Below are 19,960 nucleotides of genomic sequence, written 5' to 3'. Positions count from 1 at the left end.
AACCAGCTCAAATTAGATGGCAGCTTGCTCCTGAGCATTTGTGGTGCCAACAGGAAAACCAACTGAGGTCCCGAGTTTAAGAGGCTCTCCCGGTGTTGTTATCCGTACTGTGCACAGAGACCAACAGGCCGTGTGGCTGGGACACACATGTGCTTCCATTTGGAATGGGGAAGTTACACTGGAGAGGAAGGACAGACAAAGACGGAGGTTCCAACTGACTGAGTGACTGCTGTGGGAAGCCCCACTTCAGGCCCATGTCACACAAGACTTCATTCACAGGGTCAGATGATATGCCCCTTATCTCCCCATGGAGGCCCCCAAAGCACCAGCCCCACTGCCCAGGGCGGGAGCCTCCACCTCAAGGATGATTTAACATGGACCCAGATGCCATGGCTGTGTGAGAGTATCCACTTCTAAATGGAGACCTGCTCAAGTTCCGAGTTCAACATGAAACTTTATTTGTAAAGACTAAATGAAAGGGAACACAAGGCACGTACTTCAGTTGCTGGAGGCAGCTGTTCAAGTTCTTCAGGGGCTCCTTGCTCACAGCGGGCGGGGGTCTGAGGAGCTCTTCCAACAGTGAGGCGGGGACTGGGCAGTCAGGAATCTTAACAGGTGTCACAGGGTTGGAGGAGTTGGCCTCGCCCTTCAGCTCCTTCTTCTGTTGAAAAGCACATCATGAGATTTTCTGTTCGGAGGCCCGAAGCCACTGTCCCCTTCTCTGCGAGGCCTTCTCCGACCACCCTCTACCTGTCTCTTCTATCACAACACAAGGGTTCTCACTGAGCCTCCCCCACCTCAATGGCAGGTCTTCGTAGCGGTTGGGGAGTCAGGGGGAGGTACTGCCCATTGTTTATCAACAGTGCCTGACAATCACAGGAGTTAGGAGATGTTGGTGAGTGAATAAATTACTGCATCTCTAATGCACCTAACAAACCACCAGCAACAGGTTTTTATGTTTGGATTGGATGTTTCTCTGAGAAGCTGGATTCTCCATGATTTGTCAAAAATATCAACAAGGGAATCATGTGCAACCTTCATGCTTTGACAGAGTCCTGGGTCCTCAAGAGGATGGAGCTAACTCCGAAACGAAACTCTCACAGGGAGTCTTCCATGAGACCTTTAGGCCTTGACTTTGAGTTTTCTTCAGGTAAAATTTCCAACTTATCAGACCCCCCTTTCTAGGATAGGCAATTCATGTTAAATCAACCTCTGCTTCTGAGAGGCTCCTTTGCACCTGCATTCTGGAACATGCTCATGTAGATGAGCACAGAAAAAATGCCAGGTGCTCAGTCTGACTAGACTTGTGACCGCAGCCTCGGGGTCTCGGGCCCCAGGCCCTGCTGGCAGCTGCTGTGTCCCAGTGCTTGCCAGTAATCGGCAGGCGCTTATTACCACAAGCAAGGATTGTTCTATAACAAACCATCCTCTCACTTAGTTTATGAAACACATTACAACAAAATGGTATTTGAATTCATGAAAAGAAGAAAATATTCTATTGGAAAAGACATCAAAATAAGATTATTTGGCCTGATGTCCAAGCAGAAAATTCCATGATCATTTACCATGCCTGGCACACAATAGTTGCTTAGTAAATAAACATTGGTTAAATAAATCTGTTTATGTCTGGTTGACTAGAAAACCTGCCAACCTCACACCTAAACAGACCCACAGCTTGCCTGAGTTCATCTGGAAGACACCTGGAGTCTACCTACCTTCTTTGCTGAGCTGCGTTTCAGGTCCAGCTTCAGCTGCTGGTTTTGCTGAAGCAGGGTCTTCATGTTGTTCTTCAGTTCTGACACTTTCGCCTGAAGCATAAATTTCTCTTTCTGGGTCATGGACAGATCTTCCCGCACCGTCTCCAGCTCAGATTTGATATTCTAAACAAAGTGAAGTCACAGACTTTTCAGCTATAGAAGAAAGTCAAAAGCTAACAGACTTTACACACACTGCTAAGGTCTTAGATTGTGGGTCACAAACCATTCTACAAGACTAAAAATGTAACACTGAGCTTCACGGGACAAACACGATGTTTCCTATCTCCACGTGATTTCCCCTCCAGAAGTCTATATTGTCAAGTATCCGGGCACACCCACTTCCTTGACATTCTTACCAACATTTCAGAGCTTCTGCCAAGGAACCAATATTCCCACATCCAAGTTCTACAACAGACCCCCAATTTACCTGTTTAAATCTCAAGGTCAGCTACTAGAATAAGCCAAACCATTTCTAAGAAACAACATACAGCAATTCTAATTGCTACTCCAGCCATTTGTGTGCAAGTAAGGAACCTTCGATGGAGACGTGCTCCCCATCCCCTCAGGCAGCCGAGACGTTCTAACAGAGCTCCTCAGAGAGCTTTATACGAACTGGAAAAACGTGCACATATCCCTTCTCCCTTATAGGCTGAGGGCGATCTTGTTTCTCATACATTTTGCGTGGTTCAGGCCAGGGTTAGGAGCCCCACAGGGCTCTGGTCCCAGCTCCACCTCCTTCCAGCTGTGTGACCCTGACCAAGTGACTGCAAACCTGCTCTCTGAGATGGGGATTAAAAGCTTCAGGATCGTTTGGGGGAGCATGAAATGAGAGCTCCTGTTACGCACTCAGTAGCTGGTGACTTTTACTAGCAGCTCATTTGTGAAACGCTGACTTTCTGCACTGGGCCAGGAGCTCTCGCACGACAGATACCTGCAGTAATTGCTGTATTCCTTCCACTTCTCTCTTACTCTGTTGTTCCATCGAGTCCAGCTGCTGCTTCAAGGATTGGATTTCTCTCTCCTTCTGATCCACCTCCCATTTGAGATTTTCCATCTAAATGGGGAAACGCCACAAGACCAAAAGCATTTTAAAATGGCTTTCTTGCACTAGATAACTGTATCTTTGCTTATGGTGACAAAAGTATCTTTCAATACCACACTTAGAAAAAGTAAGCAGACAGGGAATGAAATAATTAAATGTTTCAACTGGCAGAGCTGTGCAGCAGCCAGTGGATCACCTCTTGGTCCCCCGTAGGCTGTCTGCTCAGCTGCTCGTCCAGCTGCTTCTGCAGGAGCTGCAGCCGTGCCCGGGCCTCTGCCAACTCCTCCTGGAACCGCGCCACTTCGTCAGAATGCTTCTCCCCTTGAAGCCTGTGTAAGAAACAAGCAGGAATGAATACATGGCGCTAGATCTTGCCAGCTGAATCTTATCCGTGCTGGGCGAGGCTCATTCTACTAAGAACCTACTTACCATGTACTATGCTCTGCTAAGGGCTGTCCAGGTGTTTTACAAATGCAAGATCTCAACTAACCCTCATGGGACCACCTACAAGATGGATGCTTCATTAACCCTTTTTACAGATTACAGAGGTAACTCGTCCAAGACCACACTGTAAGTGGTGGCCAGGATTTGGCTCCAGAGCCCAATGAGGCTGGTCTACGGAGGAACAGTGACCTAGGCCTGATGTGCCTCCGTGCTCCTTTGCCACGTGCCTGGACAACCAACATCTGCCCTGGCCCTGCATTCCACCACGATTCTAACTTTGGTCACCAGTAAGGACTCATGTTGACTGATGTGGCACTCACTGGCACGTCCAGTGAGCCTCACAGCCCATGCAGGTGTGCTCACGTCATGGCTCTTCCTGTGACAGGTCCCAATGAAGGGCCTGCTGGCAGGGGATGAAAGAATGGACACAGGAGTGATGGAACTCAAGTCTCAAAAGTTAAACTGTGAACTTCTGAAGACAGAAATGAGATACACTACACTTCTTGGATTTGCTTCCAGAGCACTTAGCAACACGCCAAAGCACAGGTGACCCTCAGTGTGCAGAACTGCAGACCAGGGAAGGGCCCGATGAGGACACCACATGCCTGTCCACCCAGCATGTCCAGGAAGAACACGTGTCAAGGCTACATGACTTGGCCGTGGCCCCTGTGTGCTGTGCTGCCAGCCTGCCTCTGCCCGGGCCCAGCACTCACTGCAGGCCATCCGCCTCTGCCTGCAGCTTCCGCACCAGGTGTTCCTTGGCCTGCAGCTCCTTCTTGACCTCGCTCAGCTCTAAGGTCGCAGCCTTAAAGTGGCGGCGGTTGTGCCCTGCGTCAGCCTTGGCTGCAGCAACCTAGAGAGGAGAAGACGAGATTAGGATGTGCATGGAAAAGAGGAGCGGAGCGCTCCCAAGGGTTATTTGTACTCTAATCTTGATGCTTTCTGGAACTTTCACTAGCTTGTACTATTTTTATAATCAGGACAGTAATTCTAAATGCGTTTCAGAGAAATGATTCAGCATCGCTCACAATTACTGCCTTAAAAAAATGAAGGAAATCAAACTCAAATATACATCATTTTTTCCCAGCACTTTTAGTTCCAATTTTCGTAGTTATACTTTTTTTCAGGTGAGAATACATTTTTTCAAAATCCCTATTGTGTTATAGAAAAAATTTTAAAGAATGTAGTAAAATCGAGGTCATAAGAACTAAAGAAGCTTTACTCTTGAGATGAAATTTTTAAGTTGTAAAGAATTCAAACAGAGTGAGTGTAAAGGGGAAAGTAATAATGCCTCCCTTCCCACCTTTCTCCAGGGACAATCCCAGCTGGTCATTTCATGTGCATCCTTCTAGATATTCTTGTGACTATACAAGTGTCCAAACGCACACACACTCACACCTACACACACGCACACACTCATGCAGTGCGAACGTGCTAACTCTCCACTGTGTGCCGGGTGTGGAGCCAGGTGCTGGGACATACGGGCAGACAAGGGCCCAGTCCTTGTCCTCGTGAAGCTCACGTCCTAATGGAGGGGGAAGATATGAAGAAACAACAGACAAGGTTCTGTGATGGTGGCGCACAGAGACGTTAATCTAAGTGCACATTAGATTTGGAGATGGCCTCTCTGGCAAGGTATGTCTGCTGAGTCTGCTGACAGAGGAAGCGTGAGAAGGAGCCAACCAGGAAGGCTGTCCACACAGAAAATGGCCAGTGCAAAGGGTACACTGCCAGCTTTCCCATTTGCTTTCTGATGCAGCACGTGGCTGCACTTTGCTTTACTGATCTCACGCTATGGCACGTGTGCGCGGCCATGCATGTGTCCATCAGGCTTCCGCTGAGAGCTAGGGCTCTCTGCGCCTTTCACTGCTACCAACAATGCTGTGACGAACATATTTGTTCTCCAAACACGAACAAGACTCTCTCCTTTCCAGTAAATTCCCGGAAGGGAAACTTATGTGTCCCAGGGAACGCACGCTGTTTTTATAGAACTTGAAGAACTGTATTCCAGAAAAGCTTCATTAGGTTTGAACTTAAAACTAGGAAGAAGCAGCCACACACCTGTTCCTTGAGGTTGTCCGCTTTCACCTTTTCTCTCTCTAATGCAGCTTGTAAGGCCTGGACAAGCTGCTTCATCTGACGGTCCTCCTCCTCTTTTCGCTGCAGAACTGCCTGCACCTAGATTGCATTGCAGAAGTGATGAACAAAGAAGGGCTTGGAATTTCAGAAACCTACCGAGCCACAGGAGCACGCGTGTGCTGCGATCGTGCTGCGTGAAGAGCCTAACGCTAGGGGTACCACACAGTATGAGACATCACCCGTGAGAGTGCGGCCTAGGGAAGTAGGAAAAAAAAAACATTTCTGGAGAACACTGATACAAAAGCTGAAATGTGAGGCCTCAGGACTACGGAAAAATGTTTTTAAACACCCTACTGATGGAACTCAAGGCTGAGGCTCCAGTTGGCCTCGGCTGCCCTTTGCAAGCCTTCCCCAGAAGGCTGGGCCTGCTCCTCAGCACAGAGACCACAGACCCTGCCTGCCAGACCCGATCCTGAATCTCAGATGGTCTTCAGGAAAGGGTCCCTTATATACAGTGTGACTGCCTTCAACTGGAAATATCCCCATGCACTACCCCAGGTCCACCAGACACAGGGAAACAATATACTTCGTATAATCGCTCCACACTCAGCACGTTTGCCAGATGTCCCAGGTTTCAGTCAGAGCTCAGCTCTGCCCTCACCAGCTTGGGGGTCTCTGAGGCTCTGCTCTGCTGCCTCATCTACAAATGGAAGGGACATGTCTTCCTTGGAGGCTGTTATGAGCTTAAATATAGATAATACAGGTGAGACTCTGAAAACACTACTTGGTCCAAAGCAACCCTGGCTCTGTTTTGGGTAAATGAGTTTGAATACCTGCAGGTTCAGCTGGACCAGATCCGCCTCCCTCTTGGCTAAGGCTGTCTCTAAGACACTGTTGTGCTCCCGCAGGGCGGCATTGGACTGTCCCAGGCCCGAGAGCTTCCCTCTCTCGTGCTCTAATTCAAGAGCCAGCTTCTTATTCGACTCCTCCAGGCGCTTGATCTTCCTCTGAAAGCCTCTGGATTCTTGAAGCTGAAATCAGAGGAACCATGAGACAATGCGCTCCAGATACGGTTATCACACACACCAACAGGTAAGTGGTTCTCAAGGGGCCCATAAACCACCTACACACAGCGTGACTTTGCCCTGCGACCTGAAAGGACTCCAGGCTGCAGCCTCCACTGTCAGTGTTTCCCTCCCCCCATCACACTTCCTTCCCTATGGCCAATGGTTTCTCTTGGGGACTGTGAGCTGCTGGAGAAGTACCTCCATGGACTTGGCATGGGGCCAAGGCCATCCCCTCATTGTCCCCTGGCCAATGATTGGTGCCAGGTGGGCACGGAACCTCAGCCAATCGCATCAGAATGCACTCGGGCCTGGGCAGGGATGTCCTCCACTCCCTGCTGGACGTGAGAAAAGAAGGTCCCCCCCCGGAGCTGCCATGGTGGAGAAGCTGAGCTTAGGATGGGACAGACATTATGAGGAGCGGGGGACGGAGGAGGGCTGGGCTGGTGGGGAGAGTCCTTAGTGACATCGCTGAGCTGCTGCATCCCGGCTGCCTGGACTTGTCAGTTTTAACAGCTTAAGCCAGTTTTAGTTGGGTTTCCGCTTATCTGCAACCACAATACTCTAACTGAAAGAAGGGCTACCATTACAAATTCCAGCTAGCGTTGTGCTGGAAAAGCTAGTAAATACAAGAAAGGCACAGTCAGAAGGTGCACCAGATGCAGTTGTAGTACTCAGCACATCAGCACAGCGCTGCTCCTCTCCAAGTCCCTTTCTCTCTGCACCAGGGTCCACACACTTGTTCCCTTGAGGTTCCCGACCCTGAACAGCCTTGTCCACTCACTGCTCCTAATGACAGAGGTAGTTACCTCATCCTCGAGTTCCAGCACTTTCTCCCGGTACTCCTCCAACTCTTGACTGGTCAGTGAAATGATCTCCTGCAGCTCCTTCTCCAGCATCATCTTGCTGTGGCTGACGGTCTGCAGCTCCACCTCCAGGGCCCGGATTCTTTCCTAACCACAAGGTGTGAAGCTGGAGCTGGTCATCGGTTTCACTACGCCACACTACAGGCAGCCACGGTGGCCCACTAACCCTCTTCACACCCCCAGTATGAGGCTGTGACCACACACAGGCTGGTGTGGTATGTGCTAGCAGTTATCTGAACACGTTCTTGTAACACCTCTCCTTTCCTTAAAAGGCTTAAACTAACCCATAGCATGCACATGTTAATGACACACAAAAGAACGTCAGAACACCTTTTCTAGTTAATTGCTTTGAAAATATAGAAAAATTTTGACATGCAGATAAAAGATAAACATGCCACTACTTGTGGCAATTAAGCAGCACCACCCAGAGTGCTATAACAAATACCATACACACAAACACCACACAGGCAAACACCACCCAGAGTACTATAACAAACACCATACACACAAACACCACACAGGCAAACACCACCCAGAGTACTATAACAAACACCACACACATTACTCACCACACACACACCACGTTCTCCATACACACACAGCACCACACATACATTCACCACACTCACATATATCACACATACACAACACACACACCACACATAAACACACTCACCACACATCATGACACTCACCATACACACAAACACCACACACACACTCTGCTACCACTGATGGTGGTGGGCACTGTTCTAAGCACTTGACACATACTACCTCATTTAACCATCCTACTGAGATAGGTCCTACTGTTTACCCCCTTTCAGCCTCATTTTAATGTGGACCAAAATGTTTGAGTAATTGAAATTTTCAAAGGCCACCATGTGGCACGTGGTGAAGCTACAAACTGAAACCACAACTTCAGATTCTCAAGCCCGTTCTCTTACGCAGCTGCTACAGCTACCGGTTAACAGGCCTGTGGCAAGGGGTTGAGAGAGTATGTAGCATCTTACACCCTATCACCATTACCACATACTCCAAAGAAAAAAAAGTCAGACATTCCTTAAAGTACACCTTCTCCTCACTTATCAACTATCTCGTTATCTAACATTTCACATTTATGACAACAATAAAAAGCTACTATCCCACTATTTTGCACACTAATGACGTACATCTGACAGGAGTGAACACCGAGGTGTGAGGCTAGAGTAACACTGGCTTTGATGGTTAAGGTTATGCGTCAACGTGACCAGGCCATGATTCTCGGTGGTTTGGCAGTTATGTAATGATGTCATCTGGCAGCTATGTAATGATGTAGTCACCTTCCACTTTTTGCATAGCACCAGTTCTGCATAACACCCTGGTCTTTGGAACCTAACCATGTTGATAAGTGAGGGGAGGGCGTAGAAAGGAAAAAGGCAACAGAATCAATTATATTCCCCGACAACACTGTATAAAGTAACTTGGGGAGGACTGTTAATTTGAAAAGAAAGCACTATGCTCTGATATGTCGTCTCTTCCTACTCCTAAATTCTTGAATAGACAAGAGACAGAGACAAGCGGTTAATGAAAGAAGACATACGATTTACTAAGACGTAAGTAGAATGATTCAAAGTGGAGAATGATAAGTGAAATGCAAATTCAGTTAGCAAGGAGAGTTTTACACCTACTAGTAAAAGTCAAAGAAGACCAGGAAAATCCACATGGGCACCTACATGTAAGGTGAGGCTGCTGCCTCCAGTATCAGCGCCCTGGGCCTGGAGCTCACCCAGCCGGGCTTCCGCGGATTCCTTGGCAGCAAGGGCCTCCTGCAGGCGGCGGCTAAGTATGCCCACGGCATTCTCATAGGCCCTGTGCTTGGTCCTCATCTCCTTCTGGGCACTGGTCAGGTCAGAGCCCAGACGCTTCATTCTCTGCTTCTGCTCCGTGATGGCCCTAGAAGCCCCCGAGGGAGGAAAAGACCTTTACTGCAGGTCACACCCCCCATTTGCTCTATGGAGTATGTTAGGGGTTACCCACACACACCCTGTTGCCCCTTCCTCAGAACCTGGCTCTGTCCCTCTCCAGCTGAGGGGCCTGCATGAGCTACTTGGCCCCCCCAAATCGGCTCTCCTCAGGAGACCCGGGTGAGGAACGGATACTGCACAGGGTGCTGTGACATCAGCCTCGGCTGTACAGTCCAGTCCACTTTATGGGCTCTCATCGCCCTCATGCCTTGTTCCCCTCTCACAGGGCCTTACAGGATTCTGTGAAGACTGAGAAACAGCTCCTGTCCTAGCACACAAAGTCTTTCCGATGTTCTTGTTGGGTATCAGCAGTAAGCCAGATAAATTAGGTTCATTCAGGAAACACAGGCTGGTAAAAGCAGCAGTGTGGAGACACTGTGTGGGTAAGGAAGCACCCCAGGAGCACGTGTGCCTACGCGTGTCTGAGTGTACACATATGTGTGTGTGCGTGTTCACCAGATAAGAGGCACAAAAGGGGTAACCAAAAACAAACACCAGACTGGTCAGGGAGCCAGTACGGAGGTGAGGGAGAGACGGGCTGCAAGTGTGCAAATGAAGAAAAAACAAAGGGAGCTTTGGTTAAAGAGGTGCTCTATCAAATTAAATGATGAACTTTGGAATTATTTTGTAGAATAAGCAATCACCAAATCGTGATAGAATCAATCTGCTATATTTAAAAATTTGGAATCTAACCTAGCCCAACTCATTCCTGCTTCTCAGCAGAGTTTTCTGCACCATGCACCATGGTGACAGGATCAATTATTTTATCCATGAGCTCCCCAGGGCAGGAAGCAGGGGCATGGTCTTGCCCACGTTCTCCTTCCTGTGTGTGCCCCTCATGCAGACACACATCAGGAGGGCACAACTCACTGGTCACACGGCACCATGTCTGCCCACTCATGCACAGACTCACGTCTTGGCTTCCTGCTGCAGCTCCTCTATTTGTTTCTTCAACACCTCGTTGGCCTCTGTAAGAATGATCATCTGCTCTTTATCAAACTGCAGAGACTTCAGAGAGAAAGGGGGAAACCAGTGTGAGAAGTGCCAAAGGCACCCCCGATGGTCAGGCTTTGTAATGACCTTGCTGAGGCCCACCTCACAGCTGAGCACTCCGAGCCCCCCTCACAGCTGCATGCGCAGAGCCCTGCACTGGCAGCTCCATCCCACCCTGCCCCCCTGCTCGGTGCCTTTTCTGGCCTCCTTCCTTGAGGTACCTCAGCATTTCATAAACAAGTCTTCTAGAGCCAGCTCAGGTGCAAGCAAGATGCTGGACATCTGAGTGGGTTTGTCTACTCATCACCATAGATGTCACACACAAACACCCCCCACCCCTTAGAAACTGGGCTCCTCAAACCAAACACCCTCCCTCTCACTGACCTACCCTCGTCACGGTCACGAGAGGTCTACACTGCTCAGTCCAGGGGCGTCAGCCAGCCTCACTTGCCTCCCCCGCCCCCCATGAGTCCTCAGGAGACCCCAGGCGGGGCCTTCACGGCCCACTCCTGACCTGCAGCTGTGTCTCCATGTCATCGCGCTCCTTCTGCACCAACTGCAGCTGCCCCTCCAGATCCGCCATCTGCTGGTGCACCTGGGATGCCTCCCTCTGCAGCCGTGAGTGCTCCGCCTCCACTGACTTCTTTTCTCCCTGGAGTTTGATCAGCTCTTGCCTCAGTTCCCTCAGCTCCAAATCTAGCCTCTTCTTGGTGGCCTTCAGCTCACTGATGAGCTGGTCTTTGGAGGTGGCGTCCCGGCGGTAGGCTTCCACCATCACCTGCCGTCAAAAGGCAACAGTTACAGCCAGTGCAGGGGGTGGGGGGAGGTGGGTGCTCTTGGGGACCAAGGAGGGGAACAGAACACTCAGATTAACCAATTCCACTGCTTACTGAAAAAGGCCATAACTTAGAGCTAAAGGATCTTACCATGTTTCATCAAATCTAAGACCCCGCCAACTAGACAAACCCGCACACTGTGTGTCATGAGTGCTGTCCGTCAGTGACGCCACCACGCCCTAACCAGGGTCTCGTGTGAAGCAGCGAGCACTCACATCAACCTCTGGTTGCTCTGAAACGCTGCATCTATCCCAAGGAATGTGACAACTTCTTCTGCCTTCAGTTGTCTGGTTCTGGGTAACTACTTCAACTACTCTGGGGTATCGCTCTTTCTCAGATCTCTGAAGGCCTCGACTGATGCTCTGCAAGCTTTGCAAGAAAATCCGGAATTGCAGTCACTCCCCCCCGTGGATATTTGCTTCACTAATGTCACATCAACATCCCGGGCCTTCCTGTGAACGCCGAATCTTGGGGTGTTTTACAGAGACATTTTAAGCAGCAAATTCCACATGGAGTAACAAGAGTGCGCACAGCCCTCTGAGCAACGGCCCCCTCAGGGAAGCACGTGCTGGTCCCCACCAGTGCAGGCAGTGACAGCCACCCTCCATCAGCCCACTGGGAAGATGCTCCCAACTTTACAGACACTGAAATGGGGCTGGGGGCACACATCTTAAAGTCAGTGGAGTGCCTTCAAAATAACTCAGAAGGGTCCTAAAGGCTACATTTTTCTTGCTCAGTTTTGTTCTATGGGAGCAGCTATACCATAAAATGCTTTTTCTCATACATTTGTTTGACACGAAGAAACCCAGCAACGACGTTTTCACCTTTTGCTGAAGAAACTGTTCCTTTACTTTGTGCATCTGCCTCTTCAGAGTGGCCGTCTCCTGTTGCAGGTGCTCCACCTGCAGGGGGCACATTTGCACAGCTCGTTATTCTAGATGGCTCTGGAAGGGCAGGGTTCCCAGAAACATTTCCTAAAAGTGAGCACAGCAGTCACTGCATGGAGACAATCCCTCTAAGTCACTGCAGCAGGAGAGACGGCCTGCCTCTCATTCCTTGACACTTAAGAAGAATTAAGGCAAAGACGAGGGGAAGGGCAGTCAGAGGAAGGGGTCAGGGGAAAAGAGGAAGGGGCGAGGGAAGGGGAAGCTCCAAATCTGGGGTCGGCAAACCTCTCCAGAAATGGCCAGACGGTAAACTTTGTGGCCGCGTGTTCTCTCGCATCGTCTCAGCCCGCCATTGTAGTGCAAACACAGCCATAGACGTTCTGTCATGAATGAGTCTAACTGTGTTCTGATAAAACTTTATTTACAAAAGCAGGGGTTGGGCTGGGCCCTTGGCTGCAGTTGGCCAACCCTGTTCTACATCTTTGCAACTTACAGTCTAGTCAGAGACCAGCTGTCCCTACCACCTGGGAGCATTCGGAGATGCAGTCTCAGCTCTGCCCCAGACCCACAGAATCAGAATTGTGCTTATAGGAACCCTGGAGGTCCAGGAGCACATGGGTTTATGAAATGCTACTCCAGATTATTAAAAAATGCTCTTATAACATCAGGCAATAGATAACCCAACTTAAGAACTCTCATGGCCCTCACATGGAAAGCTTCGGAGAACTCCAAAAAGCACCCGCACGAAGCTCAAATGAAACGATGTTCACAACAAATTGCTTTGCGTGTGAGTGTCCGTCCGTGGTCATCGTCATTGGAAGTGAGAAGGAAACGGTTTAGGCCCCAGGTTTTCTATGCTCCCATGATGCGTCCTTGAAGGCCAGAGTATACTCCACACAAATCTAGTTATTACAGTGGATCTAACCAGGAAACAGCCAGTTTTCCTACCATGTGAAAAATGGAGTCAAGGTCATCCTTCTTCACCACGCAGGCAGGACCAATGTGCCTCGCTCACACCCCTCTGGCCATCCCAAGGTCACCTGGCCTATGGCAGCCTCGCACAGGGCTAGAGGGCTCAGAACTGCACTGGGGAAGCCACGAGCTTTTTTTTTCTTTTTAATTATTATTGTGCTTTAAGTGAAAGTTTACAATTCAAGTCAGTTTCGCATACAAAAATGTATACATACATTTTTATATGACCCTAGTTGCTCTCCCTACAATGTGACAGCATACTCCTCTCCACCCTGTATTTCCCATGTCCATTCAGCCAGCTTCTGTCTGCCTCTGCCTTCTCGTCTTGCCTCCAGTCAGGAGCTGCTCATGTACTCTCATGTGTGTACTTGAGCTAAGAAGCACACTCCTCACCAGTATCATTTTCTGTCTTATAGTCCAGTCTAATCTTTGTCTGAAGAGTTGGCTTTGGGAATAGTTTTAGTTTTGGCCTTAACAGAGAGTTGAGGGGAGGGGGAGGACCTCTGGGGTCCCTCCAGACTCAGTCAGACCATTAAGTCTGGTCTTTTTAGTAGAATTTAAGGTCTGTATCCCACTATTCTCCTGCTCCATCAGGGATTCTCTGTTGTGTTCCCTGTCAGGGCAGTCATTGGTGGTAGCCAGGCATCATCTAGTTCTTCCGGTCTCAGGCTGATGTGGTCTCTGATTTATAAAGCCACAAGCACTTTAAGGAGGCATAAGGACGTGGAGTAACATGGGCAGGGCTGATGCTCGGGCAGGCTGAGGGCTAAGGGCCAGCTTTGTGGGTGCCCCTGAGTCAAGAAAGCAGACACTGGGGCTGGAGAGATGCCCCCAGGGAGACTGAAGCATCAGGGTTGGAGAGAGATTCCCAGGGAGACCGGAACATTGGGGCTAGAAAGATGGAGAGATATCGCCAGGGACTGGAACTCTACCACTGCACCCTCCACTCTGATTTCAAGGCAATCTCTGCACAGGGGCACCCACCAATAACACTGCGAAGAGCAACACGGGTCAGATTCAGCCATATTAAGTAATGCCTATCATCACCCAACCTCACTTCCAGGGCTTCCGAAGTCTCAGCGGATCTCTCTCTTACTGAGCTAACAGTCATAAAACGAAAACCAGATTCATCTAGATCATCTCCCATTGGCCAGTGGTTAAGAGCTAGGGAGTCTGAGTCCATGATCCATTCCTCGGAAACCCTTTGGGGCAATTCTACTCTCTCCTGTAGGGTCACTATGAGTTGGTATCGACTCAATCACAACGATTTTGGTTTTTTTTTCACTGCGTATAAACACATTTTATCAGCTATGATTTGCCTAGTGCATCTTTCCCAGAAAACAACTCAGTTTAGGTCAATGTCTGACAGCCTTCTATTATTTAACCTTCCCAAAGGAAAATATATGGATTTCCTCTTGTCCTCGATGCTTATAGAACGGAATCTGAAGACATAATTACTGCCTGGTACCAATTCTACTTCCTTCCGCATTATTCTTTTGCTTTTTTGTTCTCTGTATTTTTTAAAATTTTTATTGTGTTTTAAGTGAAAGTTTACAAACCAAGTCTAGTTGCTCTCACTCTAATAAGACAGCAGAAGCCTTCCCTCCGCTCTCTATTTTCGAGTCCATCTGGCCAGCTTCTGACCCTCTCTGCTCGCTCATCTCCCCTCCAGACAGGGGCTGCCCACATAGTCTCATGTGTCTACTTGGTCCAAGAAGCTCACTCCTCACCGGTATCATTTTCTATCCCATAAAGTCCAGTCCAATTCCTGTCTGAAGAATTGGCTTTGGGAATGGTTCCTGTCTTGGGCTAAGAGAAGGTCTGGGGACCATGACCTCCAGGGTCCTTCTAGTCTCTCTCAGTCAGACCATTAAGTCTGGTCTTTTTACCAGAATTTGAGGTCTGCAACCCGCTGCTCTCCTGCTCCCTCAGGGGTTCTCTCCCGTGTTCCCCGTCAGGTCAGTCGTTGGTTGTAGCTGGGCACCATCTAGTTCTTCTGGTCTCAGGCTGATGTAGTCTCTGGTTTATGTGGCTATTTCTGTCTCTTGGGCTCATAATTACCTTGTGTTACTTTGGTGTTCTTCATTTTCCTTTGCTCCAGGCGGGTTGAGACCAATTGATGCATCTTACACGGCCGCTTGCTAGCATTTAAGACGCCAGATGCCGCTCTCCAACGTGGGATGCAGAATGTTACCTTAATAGATTTTATCATGCCAAGTGACTTAGAATGTCCCCTGAAGACATGGTTCCCAAACTCCTGCCCCTGCTATGCTGGCCTTCAAAGTGTTGTTTATTCAGGAAACTTCTTTGCTTTTGGTTAGCCCAGTTGTGCTGACCTCTCCTGTATTGTGTGTTGTCTTTTCCTTCACCTAAAATAGTTCTTATCTACTGTCTAGTGAAAACCCCTCTCCCTCCCTCCCTCCCTCCCCACGCTCGTAACCATCAAAGGATATTTTCTCCTCTGTTTAAACTATTTTTTGAGTTCTTATAATAGTGATCTCATACTATATTTGTTTTTTGGCAACTGACTAATTTTACTCAGCATAATGCCTCCCAGATTCCTTCATGTTATGAAAGGTTTCACAGATTCCTCACTGTTCTTTATCAATACGTAGTATTCCATTGTGTGACTATACCATAATTTACTTATCCATTCATCTGTTCATGGGCACCTTGGTTGCTTCCATCTTTTTGCTATTATAAACAGTAATGCAATAAACATGCGTGTGCATGTATCTGTTCATGTAAAAGCTCTTATTTCTCTAGGATATATTCCAAGGAGTGCGATTGCTGGATCGTATGGTAGTTCTATTTCTAGCTTTTTAAGGAAGCGCCAAATCGATTTCCAAAGTGGTTGTACCATTTTACATTCCCACCAGCAGTGTATAAGTGTTCCAGTCTCTCCACAACCTCGCCAACATTTATTATTTTGTGTTTTTTTGGATTAATGCCAGCCTTGTTGGAGTGAGATGGAATCTCATTGTAGTTTTGAGTTGCATTTCTCTAATGGCTAATGATCCTGAGCATTTCCTCATGTATCTGTTAGCTACCTGAATGTCTTCTTTCGTGAAGTGCCTGTTCATATCTTTGCCCATTTTTTAATTGGGTTATTTGTCTTTCTGTAGTTGAGTTTTGCAGTATCATGTAGATTTTAGAGATCAGACACTGATCAGAAATGTCATAGCTAAAAACTTTTTCCCAGTCTGTAGGTACTCTTTTTACTCTCTTGGTGAAGTCTTTGGAAGAGCATAGGTGTTTGATTTTCAGGAGCTCCCAGTTACCTGTTTCTGTTCTGCATTGTTAGTAATGTTTTGTATACCGTTTATGCCATGTATTAGGGCTCCTACTGTTGTCCCTATTTTTTCTTCCATCATGTTTATCCTAAGGATTTTATCTTCTTGGGGGCTACTGTAAATGGTATTGATTTGGTGATTTCCTCTTCAATGTTCTTTTTGTTGGTGTAGAGGAATCCAACTGATTTTTGTATGTTTATCTTGTATCCTGATACTCTGCTGAACTCTCCTATTAGTTTCAGTAGTTTTCTTGAGGATTCTTTAGGGCTTTCTGTGTATAAGACAATGTCATCTGCAAATAGAGATACTTTTACTTCTTCCTTACCAATCTGGATACCCTTTATTTCTTTACCTAGCCTGATTGCTCTGGGTAGGACTTCCAGCAAAATGCTGAATAAGAGTGGTGATAAAGGGCATCCTTGTCTGGTTCCCAATCTCAATAGGAATGCTTTCAGACTCTCTCCATTTAGGGTGATGATGTTGGCTGTTGGCTTTGTATAAACGCCCTTTATTATGTTGAGAAATTTTCCTTCTATTCCTATTTTGCTGAGAGTTTTTATCATGAATGGGTGTTGAACTTTGTCAAATGCCTTTTCTGCATCAATTGATAAAATCATGTGATTCTTGTCTTTTATTTATGTGATGGATTACATCAATTGTTTTTCTAATGTTGAAACAACCCTGCATACCTGGTATGGATCCCACTTGGTCACGGTGGATTATTTTTTTGATATGTTGTTGAATTCTGTTGGCTAGGATTTTGTTGAGGATTTTTGCATCTAAGTTCATGAGGGATATAGGTCTGTAATTTTCTTTTTTTGTGGCGTCTTTACCTGGTTTTGGTATCAGGGATATGCTGGCTTCATAGAATGAGTTTGGGAGTATTCTATCTTTTTCTATGCTCTCTGAAATACCTTTAGCAGTAGTGGTGTTAACTCTTCTCTGAAAGTTTGGTAGAACCATGCAGTGAAGCCATCAGGGCCGGGGCTTTTTTTTTGTTGGGAGTTTTCTAATTACCTTTTCAATCTCTTCTTTTGTTATGGGTTTATTTAGTTGTTCTACCTCTGTTTGGGTTAGTTTAGGTGGGTAGTACGTTTCTAGAAATTCATCCATTTCTTCTAGGTTTTCAAATTTGTTAGAGTACAATTTTTTGCAGTAATCTGATATGATTCTTGTAATTTCAGTTGGGTCTGCTGTAATATCACCCATCTCATTTCTTATTTGAATTATTTGCTTCCTCTCCTGTTTTTCTTTTCTTAGTTTGGCCAAAAGTTTATCAATTTTGTTAATTTTTTCAAAGAACCAGCTTTTGGTCTTGTTAACTCTTTCACTTGTTTCTCTGTTCTCTGTGTCATTTAATTCTGCTCTAATTTTTATTATTTGCTTTCTCCTGGTGCCTGAGCATTTCTTTTGTTGCCCTCTTTCTATTTGTTCAAGTTGTAGGAGTAAAATTCTTTGATTTGGGCCCTTTTTGTATTTGTGCATTTATTGATAAAAACTGACCACTGACACTCTTTTGCTGTGTCCCAAAGGTTCTGATATGAAGTGTGTTCATTCTCATTGGATTCTAAGAATGTCCTTAGACCTTCTTGAACGCAGTCGTTTTGAGCAGGGTGTTGTTCAGTTTCCAAGTGTTTGATTTCTTTTCCCTGCTTCTTCTGTTATTGATTTCTACTTTTATGGCCTTATGGTCAGAGAAGATGCTTTGTAATATTTCTGTGTTTTGGATTCTGCTGAGGCTCGCTTTATGACCTAATATGTGGTCTATTCTAGAGAATGTTCCATTTGCATTGGAAAAGAAAGTATACTTGGCTGCTGTTGGGTGGAGTGTTCTGTATGTCTATGAGGTCAAGTTGGTTGACTGCGGCATTTAGATCTTCTGTGTCTTTACTGGGGAACCCTGGTGGCATAGTGGTTAAGTGCTGCAGCTGCTAACCAAAGGGTCAGCAGCTTGAATCTGCCAGGCGCTCCTTGGAAACTCTATGGGGCAGTTCTGCTCTGTCCTATAGGGTCACTATGAGTCGGAATTGACTCGACAGCCCTGGATGTTTTTTTGTTTGTTTTTGTGTCTTTACTGAGCTTCTTTCTGGATGTTCTGTCCTTCACCAAAAGTGGTGTACTGAAGTCTCCTACTGTAATTGTGGCTCTATCTCACTTTTCAATGCTGTTACAGTTTATGTATCTTGCAGCCCTGTCATTGGGTGCATAAATATTTAATATGGTTATATCCTCCTGATAAAGTGTCCCTTTAACCATCATATAGTGTCCTTCCTTATCCCTTGTGGTGGACTTAAAATCTCTTTTGTCCTAAATTAATATTGCCACCCCTGCTCTTTTTTGATTGTTGTTTGCTTGATACGTTTTTTTCTATCCTTTGAGTTTTAGTTTGTGTCTCTAAATCTAAAGTGTGTCTCTTGTAGGCAACATATAGATAGATCGTGTTTTTTAATCCATTCTGCCATTCTCTGTCTCTTTACTGGTGCATTTAGTCCATTTACATTCAGTATAATTATGAACAGGTATGAGTTTAGTGCTGTCATTTTGATGTCTTTTTTTGTGTGTTGCTGACAGTTTCTTTTCCCCATTTAATTTTCTGTGCTAAGTAGTTTATCTTTATATATTGTTTTTTCCTCTTATTCATTGTTGTTGATTTTGTTTCTGCCAAGTCTCTACTTTTTTTCTTTGTATTTTATTTTGATGAGTAGGATTGTTAGTCTTTGTGGTTACCTTAATATTTACCCCTATTTTTCTAAGTTTAAACCTAACATTTATTTCTTTATATCACCTTGTCTTCTAATCCACATGAAAGATATATGACTACATTTTTTAGTCCCTATTTATTGTTTTAATGTTGTCTTCTTTTACATAATGACATCGTTATTTCCCTGTTTTGAGCATTTTTTATCTTGATTTATTTTTGTGGTTTCCCTGTCTGGGTTGACATCTGATTGCTCTGTCCAGTGTTCTAGTTTTCGGTTGATGTATTATTGATTTTCTAGCCAGAGAACTCCCTTTAATATTTCCTGTAGTTTTGGTTTGGTTTTTACAAATTCTCTAAACTTCTGTTTATCTGGAAATGTCCTAATTTCACCTTCATATTTGAGGGACGGTTTTGCTGGGTATATGACTCTTGGCGGATAATTTTTTTCCTTCGGTGCTTTATATAAGTTATCCCACTGCCTTCTTGTCTGCATGGTTTCTGCTGAGTAGTCCAAGCTTATTCGTATTGACTCTCCTCTGTAGGCGAGTTTTCGTTTACCCCTAGCTGCTCTTAAAATTTTCTCTTTATCTTTGGTTTTGGCAAGTTTGATTATAGTATGTCTTCATGACTTTCTTTTAAGATCCACCTTATGTGGAGTTCAATGAGTATTTTGGATAGGTATCTTCTCATCTTTCACAATATCAGAGAAGTTTTCTGCCAACAAATCTTCAACCCTTCTCTCTGTATTTTCTGTTATCGCTCCCTGTTTTGGTACTCTAATCACTCGTAGGTTATTTCTCTTGATAGGGTCCCACGTAATTCTTAGGGTTTCTTCATTTTTTTAAGATTCTTTTATCTGATTTTTCTTCAACTATATTGCTGCCAAGTGCTTTATCTTCAAGCTCACCAGTTCTGCCTTCCACTTGCTCAATTCTGCTCCTCCGACTTTCTATTGAGTTGTCCAACTTCATCGTTAATCTTCTGAATTTCTGATTGCTGTCTCTCTATGGATTCTTGCAGCTT

At 46.2% G+C, this 19,960-nt stretch overlaps 1 protein-coding gene across 3 annotated transcripts in view; it reads right to left on the bottom strand.

Annotated features, from left to right (window-relative positions):
• Nucleotides 1–19,960, bottom strand: part of GOLGA3 (golgin A3) — a 47,608-nt gene that overhangs the window by 4,117 nt on the left and 23,531 nt on the right. For all 3 annotated transcript variants that reach the window (XM_010600815.3, XM_064271974.1, XM_064271976.1), the window contains 12 exons: nucleotides 11,909–11,986; nucleotides 10,763–11,026; nucleotides 10,169–10,263; nucleotides 8,965–9,184; nucleotides 7,196–7,339; nucleotides 6,156–6,353; nucleotides 5,305–5,421; nucleotides 3,957–4,096; nucleotides 2,996–3,128; nucleotides 2,689–2,811; nucleotides 1,716–1,880; nucleotides 498–661 (listed from right to left, as the gene is read on the bottom strand). In XM_010600815.3, the coding sequence (XP_010599117.2) occupies nucleotides 498–661; nucleotides 1,716–1,880; nucleotides 2,689–2,811; nucleotides 2,996–3,128; nucleotides 3,957–4,096; nucleotides 5,305–5,421; nucleotides 6,156–6,353; nucleotides 7,196–7,339; nucleotides 8,965–9,184; nucleotides 10,169–10,263; nucleotides 10,763–11,026; nucleotides 11,909–11,986 (1,841 nt within the window). The remainder of the gene's footprint in view (nucleotides 1–497; nucleotides 662–1,715; nucleotides 1,881–2,688; nucleotides 2,812–2,995; nucleotides 3,129–3,956; nucleotides 4,097–5,304; nucleotides 5,422–6,155; nucleotides 6,354–7,195; nucleotides 7,340–8,964; nucleotides 9,185–10,168; nucleotides 10,264–10,762; nucleotides 11,027–11,908; nucleotides 11,987–19,960) is intronic.

Source organism: Loxodonta africana, chromosome 19 (genome assembly GCF_030014295.1).
Source record: "Loxodonta africana isolate mLoxAfr1 chromosome 19, mLoxAfr1.hap2, whole genome shotgun sequence".
In the NCBI taxonomy this organism is placed as follows: Eukaryota; Metazoa; Chordata; class Mammalia; order Proboscidea; family Elephantidae; genus Loxodonta; species Loxodonta africana.
Note: the sequence above shows the minus strand (reverse complement) of the source record. Positions and strands in the feature narration are given on the sequence as shown.